The sequence below is a fragment of the Battus philenor genome, unplaced genomic scaffold (assembly GCF_028537555.1).
Source record: "Battus philenor isolate CCGP_79_NKW_IND1 unplaced genomic scaffold, ilBatPhil1.0.hap1 SCAF_20, whole genome shotgun sequence".
Taxonomy (NCBI): domain Eukaryota; kingdom Metazoa; phylum Arthropoda; class Insecta; order Lepidoptera; family Papilionidae; genus Battus; species Battus philenor.
In genome coordinates, this window is record NW_027181683.1 from 2,366,757 (window position 1) to 2,380,336 (window position 13,580).

The window sequence follows — 13,580 nt, forward strand, 5'->3', positions numbered from 1 at the left end:
ATGGACGTTGTCCAAAATCTGGTATTTCCTTGTATATTTACAGTTTAAATTATATTTTGTGTTTCACAAAGGTTTTTGTTTGACCTTAGTTTTTATATAAAAAAATCATGCGCATTTTAATTTTTAATTGCATCTTCATATAGTTTTTATTGTAAACTGAAGCTAACAATATTGCCAAATTAACAATGAGATATAATTGATAATATCTAGTTTAAATTAGGAATGTTTTGACATTTCCTAGAATTTTAAATCTTATTTTCAAATTGTTTAACAGCGGAATCATAAACTGATATATTAAAATTTTAAGGTTAACTATATTTTATGCTACCATAAAATAAAGAGCACGAAATCGAAAAAATTTACTCTGAAAATAAGGATCATAGATAAAATAAATTTATAACGAAAAAAATTACGCGAATTCCCGCCAATTTTCAAATTCAGAAGCTTCGCGCAAATACCCATTTTCATTAGGCGAGCCAACTAATCTGCTTCAATGATTTTAAAAAAATTAATCACATCCGTGTTAACCATTTTAAAAACCTACGATGTAAACATATTCTTTGTTCGTCAAATATATTTGTTCAATCGTAGATAATACTCAACATTGAATTTTAATTATTTGAACTATTCATATGCGGCCATTTTGAATTATTATTTTCAAACTACAAGGTCGACTTAATCATAAAACATTTTTGTTTAATAAAAGATTAATCACAAATAATAACAAATTAATAATTGAATTCCCGTATAATTTATTATAAGCTTTTAGTGATATAAATAAACAATTTTGTAAATTTATACGAATGTATTTTAAATTTTAAAGAAGATATTTTTATTTAATAAATTATGTGAACATTTTTAAGGGAACATTGGCATTAAAGACGATGATGGCTTTAAATTTAAATTTTATTATATATTGACACATTCATCAAAACAATTCTGTAATAATACACTAAATATATTTCGCAAAACTTTCCTCATAGCATTTATTAATTAGGAATATACTGAAAAGCAATAAAATAACTATATTCTTTTGTGGCAGACTTTTTTAAGGACTATCGACAGGTCAAGAGGTTTAAATATGTATTTATATTTTACATATATTACTTTACTAACTAATATTGAGCAGTGATGCCCGGCGGTAAGCACTTGCTTTGATTTGCGATTGTAGCTAGCTGTTTCAATTCCCGGGAAACAGTGGCTAAATTCACACTTCGTGCATTATTTTTTTTATGGCTTCTGTTATTGGGAGCCTCTCGTACCCCCTATCTGGTGTGGGACAGGGACTTTTTGTTTACATTTATTTTATTTTTTTCACATACTTTTTATTTATTTTTTATTTTCTTTCTCTTCTTTCATACTTCCTATTATCTGTCGTTCATTTCTTTCTTTCCACAATTCCACTATTTTTCTCTTTCTCTCTGTATCGCCTTTCATTCATTCCTCTTTCCTTTACATTTTTTTATATTCTATATCACATTTTTTACTTATATTCTATTTTTATTCTATATTACATTATTTTGGTTTTATTCGTGCATTATTTATATGGGAATGCCACTGTTAAGAAACAAGTTTCAAGACAGGTGTGGTGATTATAGCATATCATCCAATAGATATCTTTAGGGGGAGGCCTGTGCCTTATAGTGGACGTCTTTGGACTGAAACATTGACATATATAACTGTCAGAATCGGAATATTGATTCTATCGAGAAAAATCTGACAAGAAACTCAAGAGTCTTAAAAATATTAATGCCTTTCGTATGTTTGGAACATATACATGATTAATATTAATGTAGTTCAAATAAACGTTCTCTCAAAATTCAAGTAAAATCCCTTATACATATAAATATTCTAAAATAAACATCTTAAATACATTCTTGTATTCCCTATGCTAATTACCCGGATGCAGATTCGATTATTCTCTACTTGTTTGTCACATATGACATAAAAAAAACCTGTGAATACCATAAGATTATGGTGAGTAACGATGATTATAATACAAAAAAATTACGTCATCCTTCACAATTTATGTGAAACCGGTACGTCTGTCAACACGTCAGCTGTCAAGGTTAGGAAAACCAAATTGTTTAATCGTCTCTTATTTACATACTTTTATAATAAACAGTCTGAATCATTGCGGATATTTTCCCGCCGTATTTTTTACACCCCTGTTAATCCACAGATTCTAGTTTTTTTTCGAAGGTTATTAATTAGTGTAATAAATAATGGCCTAATGGCCTTATGTCTGAATGTCTTTTTTACATCGTTCCTAATTATTAAAAAACAAAACAAGAGCCAACAGTATCCCGTAATAAACATATTTGTTCCCGCCAAATTTGACATTATACTTACATGTCAGTTTAGAATATGATTTTTCTCCGCAGTTAAATTTTGTCATTTATTTTTTTAATTGTAAGCTTTTTTTGCGAACGCTCCAACGCAAACTGGTTTGGAATCCCGGCGTTGACCGCACACGCCCACTGTCAAACTCTTCACTTGAGGTTATGTAATATTTAGTGTTATATTTAACCAACTTCTGAACTAGGTTAAAGCTTGATCGTTACTGTCTAAATATCGATATACCTCCCTTGATTTTTCGTTGTATAATACACAGTATATTAAGAAACAAGCCTACTAGCAATTTTTTGAGCTACGTCGGTAATATTGATTCTTCTGCAGATTCTATTTATGATTGATTTCGCACCGAAATTCCGAGCATAGCCCTCTCCATTGCTCTCTTGGTTTCCTGACATAGATTCACAAGAAAATCGAACAGATCACTATTTCCAAGAGACATCATGTCTACAAATAGGGTGTCTGAGGGAACGACGTCGAATATAAAACGTTCAATATTAATTATGCGAGAAAGTCGCCACGCATTCACTTCTTTTACACCTATAACCAATAATCTTTTATATTCATCTCTATACATATAATTTTGATAGACGCCATTGTTGATGGTCTTTTATTACCCGTTCTATAAGAATTTATTATTGGCACCCTGAAAGACTTGTCGTTGTCATCCATCTAGGCGGCCATCTTGAAAATACCTAACTCTATTTCATTATCGAAACTTAACTTTCCAACCTAAAATTCCATAAGAAACAATAGTCGAAGTCCTCTAACAATGTTGATTAAAAAACAACTTGACAATTGACGACTAAATTTATCTAGAAATGCTAAGTAATCGTTATTTTTAGACGTTCCACGACTTTTAATATTATGAAATAGACTTCTGCATGCTAGACGGCGCCAAAGAAATAAATATACTAAACAGTTTCAGTAAACATACGACCAAATTTTCCATGGACATTTTCTTTTATTAAATAAATATCATTTCTGATTTTTTAATATATTCACTGTACATTACAATAACAATACAGAAGGATTAACTCTCTTATCGCATTCCGCGATTTCTTATATAACTTTGAAAAGATTGAAAAGGATTTTTTAATATTAACAGCATACATACGTCGACATATGTCGATAAAAAAAATGAATAAAACGTATGAACGCTTAGTTCCTAAAGTGATCCAGGACTCGACAAGGGTCTACACTGACATGACAAAAAAACGGTGGTCCACGAAAATTTATCAGCTTTCGATAGTGTGGATCTAAAATGTCGGCTTAGTTGTATTTTAAGAAACTCAGCAACTTTTATTACAAAAATTTTGAAAATAAGGTATTTTTAACAGAAAATAGTAACCAACATATGTTTTTCTCTAATTTTGTAAATATGATAGAATTGTAGCTATTGTAAAATTGTCTGGGAACCGATGCATAATATAGTTAATTATAATATATACCTAAAATATTAAATATAATCAAAAATTAAAAAAAAGACCAAAAGTATTACAGAAAAGGAAAAGGCAAATACGATTCAGAGAAATTGATACAGAATATAGGTTTACAAACTAAAACACCTAAAAGATGTGGCTTTTAACTACATAGGTAACTAAGTACAGTAACGAGCAGCATTTGCAATAAATGACTTGCTAATAAACTGTTTTGGGAATTTAGAAATCTTGTCCATTTGGTAATCGCGAATATGTGTCATGCAAGAAGTGAAAATCTTTAAATATACAAGTAATGATGTGATTTTTGTTTGTGTTTAAACAATATATGCGTAATATTATTCACACAGGTTATAAATATAAACCTCTGAAAACTAAATAAAGGTTTTTCTGCAAAATTTGCTCTGGCTAATGTATGAATGAATCACGAAGCGAAAAAACTTTTCATAAAATTTGTTTGAATTATATTGATGAACTAGCTATCTATCGTTTTGCGTGACGCGCAATTCTTAGTTATTATTAGGTAATTTTTAACATACAAAAAATTATTCTGTCCAATTTTTATACCTAAACGAAACATACTTAAAAAGTTGCATTTTTATAAAATGAACACCCTTTCAATCGTACTCATGGGTAGAAGTTCGTTAAACCATTCTTCTCCATCATCTTCTATCAATTCAAATCAATCTCTTAGCTGACATCTACTTATTAAGATAAATATTTTCATTTAAATTTCATATCATTAATCATTATGGTTTCAAAGATATCGTGATGAGTACTGAACATAAGTAAAAAATCTCTTATATAGATAACAATTAACACTTCAGTATGACTGTGATGTTATACAGTCCGGCTTTAATAAAAGAATTAACAAAAAAAATATTATTAATAATTTAAAGCCGATTGATTATAATATACATTGCCATAGATATGAAATTGTTTAGGATTTTTAAATGCGAATTTGTAGCAAAAAAAATTACTATAATATGTTTAAATCAAAGAGATTTAAAAGCCAAAAGCTTGAATAGTTTGTAATATAATGGTATCTCCAAAACATACACACCTAAAGATTCGAATTAAAATTCAAATTGAATTTGCGATGATAGGAAAATAAATTCGTCAGAAAATAACATGTACTTTATATCTAGCAAATATCATGGTCACCACAATGTGTACTCATTTGAAGTTTTCCCGAAACTGAGTTGGTGCTAGCTCGCGATGTACTCTTATGCAAATTTGTACAAAACCAGTTCCACTCGATGTCTTTTGACTAGTTTTTTTTTTCTAATCCTAAAAGGCCAAAGCTTCGATTGCGTTCGGAATTTACTATTAAACTAATAATACATAAAACATATACGTTTGACATTTATTACTTTGCGTGCCGACAAAGTGCGGGATTTATAAATAAAAATAAAACTTAAACTTAGACTTACAAATATATCGATTTACATATTTTTTATTTAATTTTATTTATACACAAAGGTCATATATTTTTTAACTATTTCGATTAATAAAATATTATTCATAATTTACACAGACGGTTTTAAAACAATTCAGTAAACTTTATTGATATATATTATCTGTAACATTCCAATAAGGCCAGTAAGATACAGCCCGCATCCAGAGCCTTCAGACAACCTTAAAAAGGTTCTGATTGTTCTGCAAGTAATAGTGAAAGAAAGAAATAGTAAAAGTGACCTGTTAACTGTCAATTCAATTTCCCATTCCACTAGAATATAGCATATATCGTAATAAAACCTGCATATCCTATGAGAAAACAATGTCTAAAATCAATATCTAATAGGCACTCAAGACGCGTGGTGAGACCAGTATCCTCTGTACTAACAAGTATTTCAGGTAGATAGCGAACTTAAGGAAGGCAACCCCTAAGCAGCCTTCCGGAGGCTTTAATACAATGACCAAAGTCCTCTACCCAAGCCAATTTGTAATGATCCTACCTATAGTACTTTTAAAGACCTTTCTATAATTGTGTTGATGTTCGCTATTGAAAGGCCTAAATTCTTCTGAAGATATCGAGAGATTTCACTGTTGTATCTCTAGCTCCTTTGTAATCTTTTTTATTCAAGTTAATTTTTATTCTTCATAAACATTTTTTATTAAATAATATCGTACGTATAATTAGTGACTTGATATAGATTTATAATTTTAATATATTTACAAAATTACGTCTTCTAGTCATGATTATTATACTAAGCTATTCTTTTTTTATTTATCATTGTCTTTAATATATTTTAAGATGCTTATTTAATATGTCTACTTGATCAATGATTTTCTTTTAATTAGTTTGTGATTGATGAGTAATTACCATAAGATATTATTGGCAAACGCAGCGAAGGATGTTCAGACGTAGACAGACGATATTGTTAAGAACGTCGGAAGACTTTGGATGCGGACTGCTACCTACTACACCTAAAATGACGATGTTTATTATGATTTTTTTTTATTTTTTTTATTTTTTTATGCACATAAAAAATGTACAATGGCGGACCTTACGCCATATGCGTTCTCTACCAGTCAACCTTAGGGCAGAGAGGAAATAATCGAGTCAGATGCTTAAACTATAATAAAATATAAAAAACTATAATAGTTACATATAAACATCGTATAAATATTAATTTACAATACATAAATAATGTATACATATAATATAATACGTTGTGTAAATTCTGCTAATTTCTTAAGCATGTGTTCCCGAAGTTTCCGTTTGAAACTGTAACGGCTTTTTACCATCCTGACCTACAAAGGTAGCTTATTCCATAGAAGAATAGATTTCACAAAAAAGAACAGTGAAGAAAGTCAGTACAGTGAGAAGGACAATGAAGGAGAAGATTATTTGAAGAACGCAGGACGCGTAAATGTTGAGAACTTCATTTTTAAAAGTTTACAGGCATTATTTACGATAAATAACTCATGTATGCATCTGGCTACGTAATAAACACATTTTGCTAATAATGACTAAACAATGAAAGTATTTATTACGACGAATGCGACGCATTTATGACAACTTTCAAATCCTAACGGAATTTATTACGACACCCCGTCCGCCATCTTGTCGTTTTCACGTCGGATTGTTGACATTTAGCTGCGCGTCCAATACTTTAGCTTAATTCACGTGTGAGCGCTAACGATACAACGGATTTGGCAAGGTCGGAGTTGACGTGGCCGCCGATCACACCGTAACGTAACGTTGACGAATTCAATATTTGTACGTGTGTATAAAACTTGCAATATATTTGGGACGTCTGTAAAAAAGAAGTACGAACATTCGCATATTTTGTTTCATACTAATATTTATCTATATATACATACATAAAATATATATATATATATATATATATATATATATACGTACTACGTATATCTGGGTATACATAAATACGTACGCTTAAAAAAAATACATGAAAATACAGCTAAGAGCCGAATTGATAATACATTCTTTTTTACGCATTATCTGTTTGTGAGCAAATGTATTCGATTTAATACAACTCTGTAAAGGCGATAAATTATTAAAGAAAAAAGTCCTATTATAGTGTAAAGGAATTTGTTGTAATAAATTTGTTTAATATAATAGATATCTTTGAAAAAGTAATCACATAAAACACAACTGTGTTTGTCATGTGCTCTTTGCTGGTCAAATAATTTGAAAACTCTTTCCTTTATTTTAAGTTAATTGACATAAATTTGGCTACTAATATGGCTCAAATTGATTCTTCTTTCTATTAAATTAGACTTTTATGGCATTTTTGTTCATTCCTACATAAATGACGATAATAATAATAGTAATATTTAATGATATTAGGAATATAGTAATAATTAAAAAAGATTTCTCTTTGAAGTTTTCATGTGGTTGCTAACTTATGCGTAAATAAATAAAAAAAAACGAAACAAAAATAACCCCGTCTTCTAAAAAAATCCGGGCTGTGTGAAACTTTAACCCATTTGTATCCCTTCGATGGATATTTTTGTAGCAACTCACAGAGCATCCATATAAATAATTCAATCTCTTCCGTGATATATAGGAAAACCATAACAACTGATTTTAATATATACGTTACTGACAAATGTGCACAACTTCTTTTTAAATAGATACATTAAACACTATCCTAATCCTAGAAACTGGAAGCAAAACATAAAGATAATGTCATATGCAAAATATACAGTAAATTAACATTAACTTACCTTTATAATTGCCAAAGAACATTTTTCATTTTTTTTATTATTAGTTTTAATATGTGCATTCTAACAAAAGTTTTTTTTTTAATTAAAAATTGTTAATTATTATTTTAGTACAATATACACCGTTATCAAATTTTATTACACGATTCAATGCTTCGGTGTGAGCGCGGGCCGATATGAGGTCGAATAAAACGTAGGAATTTAATCAATAAATTATTAATAACTTGTTATCATACTGTTATGTGTGCGTCCATCCGCCATTGAGGTCTCTGAAGGCCACGAACTTACATAGTTTTACCTCCATTAAATTCTAACCTATTGACCCTGTTGTCAAATCGAATAAATTTATTTTATTTATTACATTAAAAACTCATGCATATATTACTTATATTTATTATTATTTATAACATAAAATCGCATACTAGAATAGCTTAGCAGTTTTTCTTTTTTTTTTTAATAAATATCAAAGGCACAAAACAATGACTAAGGTTGATGTCGCGATACGTGTAGACAATAACTGCCTACAAAATCACGACATAGTTAAACATCAAACATAGGCTTCAGGCTTTGTTCTTAAATAATATAATTAATGACAAACTTGAATACACATTTGCTTGTAGTGCCACTTTAACCTGATGTCAGATTCATTCATTCCCAATGTTAGTCATTATTGTCGCTGGAGCCTTAAGATTTTGAAGTAGACACCATGGATCGGCAAGCGCAGGGTAGGACATCCTACAAGGTCGTTGAAAGCATCCTGCATCTAGATACAGGATGCTTCCAAACAGTTTCATAGGAAATAAATGGTGTTGGCCTGGACCCTGCAATGGGCGTCTTACAGCTGGAATATTGATGATGATATCCTCGGATTTATAAGTCTCGACTTATGCTGACACTTGACACGTTTAGCTCAAAGTCAAAATTGTCGGACTTAAAACATCCCTATGGGACATACCGGAAAGTAATATCGTTTCTGTCGATATATTTTATAGAAAAACCTATAGATTTTTCCGCAAATGTATGAATGAAAATTTGTATACCTGATGGCAAAAGTTTCTTGATAAGGAAGGCGAATATATTATTGATTAGAAATAAAAACTTGTTAGAAATGTAGTCGTGTGAATTTAACTTAAGAAAGCGATATTACATTCCAGTTCCTGGAATTTTTTCGTGTGAATTTTAAATAGTAAAATTACTAACAATGATTTCTTTTCCAGCCCATATTTCTGGCAGCATCATGCACAGCGTGAACATGTCACTTATTGAGCCGAACGAATGCGAAGCTAAACTCCAGCAGGACTATCCTCACCTCCTGGACAACTACGACCAGAACAGCTGCGCGTGTGGTCAACCTACCAACCCTCTCAACAACGTCTGCAAGGTAAACCTATATTGTTTATCAGATAAGTTTGAATACGACAAGAATAGATATATAGCCTGTCTTCATATGAAATTATGGCAAAAGTACAAAAATTTTAAAATAAAAAAAAATTATTTCTCTGACGCTTGCATAGTGACTCGTCACAAATGTATTGTTTATGATAAACAAAAAAAAATATAAAACCAATGATTTATATTTAAACACCTGTCTTATATTTATTAACATTTAAAATAGAAAATCAAGTAATTTTTTTAAAGGTATGAGTTAAATGTAAAAATTGTAAAGAGGTTGATATTGGAATGCGACAGGCTGATATCTTCTAGCTGTACAAAGTTTGCTGGGACAGATAATAAATAAATTTTAATTTTTATATGTAGTAATACGAGTTTTAAAAACGTTAATTATTTCCAAAACCATTTGATTTATGTATGATGAAGCTTTACATCTCCTTTAAAGCCTTGTACACGTATAATCAATCACTCTGTATAAAACAAAGTGTTAGTTACATCATTTATAACGGCTGGACCAAGTTTTACCATTTCTGTGATATTTATTAATTAAATACACATCAGTCTGGCGGTTCAATTGTTATAAATGGAATATAAAATAAAGACAAGAGACTTTTGAACTCACTTTCGCCCCTTAGAAAAACTTTAACGCCGATAAGATATCATTATAATGATGATCAAGATCATTAATGAATGTATTAATGACTTCCATAACTAAAACTTTGTTTTAAAATGTATTTAAATATTATATTGTAATGAAAAAAGTAAAATGTCCATATTATAACGACTGTTATAAGCTTTATTTTTATTGTAATTAATAATGAAATATTGTTTATTTTTAAATGTTTTAAAAAATTGATTCCGCTTCTCCAGGTGGACATTGGCAGCGCTCTGGCTTGCAACACCGGCGATGGCTACTACGTAATGCAAGGCATCTACTCCTGGGACTCAGGTCTGAAAATACAATCACTTGTCATGGCGGCATAAAACTAATTGATTATTTCTCGATCAATCTAGATCATTGTTTCCCAACGTAAGCCCACGCCCCACAGAGAATCAATTTAATTGTTAAAAAAAATACGTATTTTCTATTTATAAATATAAAATCATCTATGTAACTAACGAATTTACAAACGAAATTATTGTTAAGGGTGCAATTCGAAAATAAACTCGACACGTGTTTAATCCTTTCTAATTAGATAAGGGAGGCGTAAGGCTTTTAGAAAAGCTTTGGTGTTGCATGATACAAAAAAGGTTTAAACACATATGTAGATATGTTTTGTGCTGGATTGTAAATGATGATCTGGTAAAAAAAAATTCTCATTAAAGAAGGATATATTAAAACACATCTAAATGAAAGCCATTCACCCACTATTCGATTATTATAGGTTTTCTAATTCATCTGTATGAGTAGTGTCAATAATCCTAAGAATTGTAAGAATTATACAAGTGCATGACTATATAGGCATATGCATCTTCCATAGATCGCCTTCACGGGTCTTACGTTGCCCACATTCAGCGTACTTTACTATGCCGTTGGTCTACATAACGAAGGACTTGCCCACGGCGCGTCTGACGCCATTCTATTTACATTTTTTATTACGTATTATCATCATTGTCATTTCAGCCGTATAACGTCCACTATTGGACAAATACCTCCCCCATTATTTTCCACTTAATCCGGTTGGAAGTGGCTTAATACCAGAGCCTTCCGACGACCTTAAGATGAGTGTTTGTCCTTAGGGGGGAAGGAACATTTTCACAAAATATTAATAAAGAAATTTTTGGTGGTTTAGGTTGTCAAACTGGTAACCAGCTCGCTGCTTTCTACAAGTTCGACATCGAGTGGTACGAGTGGGCCATCGGAGTATCGGAGAGCGTCAAGTACAGTCAGTACACCCGCGGCACCGTCATCACCCAAACCAAGTACACCGGAGGAGTGATTACAGGAACTAAAGGCACTAAGTACACAACCGGTGTGAAAGGTTACACCGTCGTCGGACAAACCGGTGTAGGTGAAACCAACATCGGACAAACCCATTTCGGAGTCGGTCAAAACGAACTCACAGCAGGTCAAGAACAACTCGCCGTCGCTGAACTCAAGAAACTCTTGGAACAGGGTCTCACTTCCGCCAACTTCAGCCAATTCAACACAGACAAACAACAAATCGGAACAGGATCTCTCAACCTCGGCACAGACATCAAAGGACCTGTTTCAAACACTTTCAGCGCAACATACACCGAAAAGAAATACTTCCAAACCGAACCGAAATACGTTACGTTCACAACCAAACCAGAAATCGTAACATTCACCACCAAACCAGAAATCGTTACCTATACCACCAAACCGGAGATATACACCTACACCACAAAACCGAAGATTATCACCTACACAACCAAACCTAAAATTGTAACATATACGACTAAACCCAAAATAATTACATATACGACTAAACCCAAGATAATCACATATACGACGAAACCACAGTTCATTACATACGAAACATCAGGCAGTGGAACTAATCCGCAGTACGTTGCACCTGGAGTCACCTTCAACCCATCGTTTTCGGAGCTGGTTGGAGCCCAACACAAACACAACAGTCAATGCAAGTGCCTCGAAAGCGGAAAATAATCACACAACTGAAGCACCATTAACAATATCAACCCCAAAATGGACTACCAGTGCCATAACACATTTTCTTTTCAAAACATTCGCAGTACAATTCACTAAAATCGAAAATTCCAGACCATAATTAATTCAGTTCCTAAAAATGATTATCTTATTTCGTGCCCATGTCACACACTTCGAAATTTAAAAAAAATAACAATTTTTTTTCTCTATTTATAAATATCGAAATGTGTAAATAGATAGGATTTATTTAATATATTTTTTTTATTCGTACATTTATTTTTATCGGTTTACATAATCTATGTAATCTACGATTTTATTTTTCAGTTAGTCGTTTATAAAATGGCTTTAAATTGAAACTGCCAGTTTTTTATATCTGTCTATTTCAGTATATGTAATCTGTGGTATAACAGACGATTTTTATATTAATTCGTATAATAAAACGAAAGGTATTTTTCAAGATTGAAATGAAATTAGACTTTTGGCCATTTTGGGCATAATTAGGAACCAATGTGGTCGACTCTCTAATACAATTGGATAGTTTTAAAAATAAGATTTTTATGTATTTAAGTATCATATATTATATATAAAATAAGTATTTAGTCAATATGCGTATTGATGTAATTTCTAATTGTTGTAATTAGGATCAAACGATCGAAATAAAATGAAGGTATTTTAATTAAAAAAATGTTTTTTATTCATTTTCTCTACCTTGCTTCATTTTCCCAACGCTGGAGGTCGTCAGCGATCTTACCTCGTACAATGTTTGCCTATCTGTTTCGGATTTCCGCGACATATATGCACTCAGAAACATCTTGAGAGCGGTGCAGATTTATTCCGATCATTACATTGCCTCGTAATGTTGACTTTGTCGTTGACAATGAGTTTATAGGATAAAGGAGTTTCGAATGTTTACTGGCTCCATACAGAGAGATTCATGAAAAACGGAATAAAAGTTTTTGAAAATAGTTTAATTAAAAAATTAGACCATCCGCCGTTCACGCGTCGCATATTATGCTGACTCCATGAAATGTCATGTACATTTTATGGATTCCTTACAAGTTTTTGTAAATCATCAACAAGTCACCCTGTATAAACAATATCGAATACAACGTCTTAACCCTTAATAAAATAAAGGTAAAATACTTACCACTTTGTTTTCTTACCAAAAACGTACAATATTTTACATATGGCAATGTTGATACTTATGGCATCAATGAAAACCTATTAATAGAAAAATATTTAATGTTAATGATGGCAACATTTAAGTTCGAGACATCATCTGTCAATTTTAGGCGACGTCAAAGTCGTCCGGTCGAATGGCGATATGAAAAAATTCAAATAATTAGGCCACTTTGAAAATATTGTAGCACATTGTTCAAGAAAAATTTTGGTAAGTGATATTTACATACAGATATGATAACTAAACATAATTTGGTGCATTTTCCTCTCAACAGTTCCGCATTTAAATATATTTTTATGTAATATTTGGTGGTCTAAAGAAGTGGTAAAATAGTTACCTTCGTCTGTTTGTGTTTAGCACAATATTAAGCAAAAATTTTTATAAATAA

The 13,580-nt window shown here is 31.2% G+C and overlaps 1 protein-coding gene across 1 annotated transcript in view; it reads left to right on the forward strand.

The window, feature by feature from the left end:
* LOC137923080 (uncharacterized) overlaps window positions 1-12,697 on the forward strand; it is a 67,151-nt gene extending 54,454 nt beyond the window's left edge. The window contains exons 11-13 of the mRNA XM_068766211.1: window positions 9,209-9,372; window positions 10,254-10,332; window positions 11,177-12,697. Of these exons, the coding sequence (XP_068622312.1) occupies window positions 9,209-9,372; window positions 10,254-10,332; window positions 11,177-12,012 (1,079 nt within the window). The 3' untranslated portion in view covers window positions 12,013-12,697. The remainder of the gene's footprint in view (window positions 1-9,208; window positions 9,373-10,253; window positions 10,333-11,176) is intronic.
* Window positions 12,698-13,580: the final 883 nt, after the last annotated feature.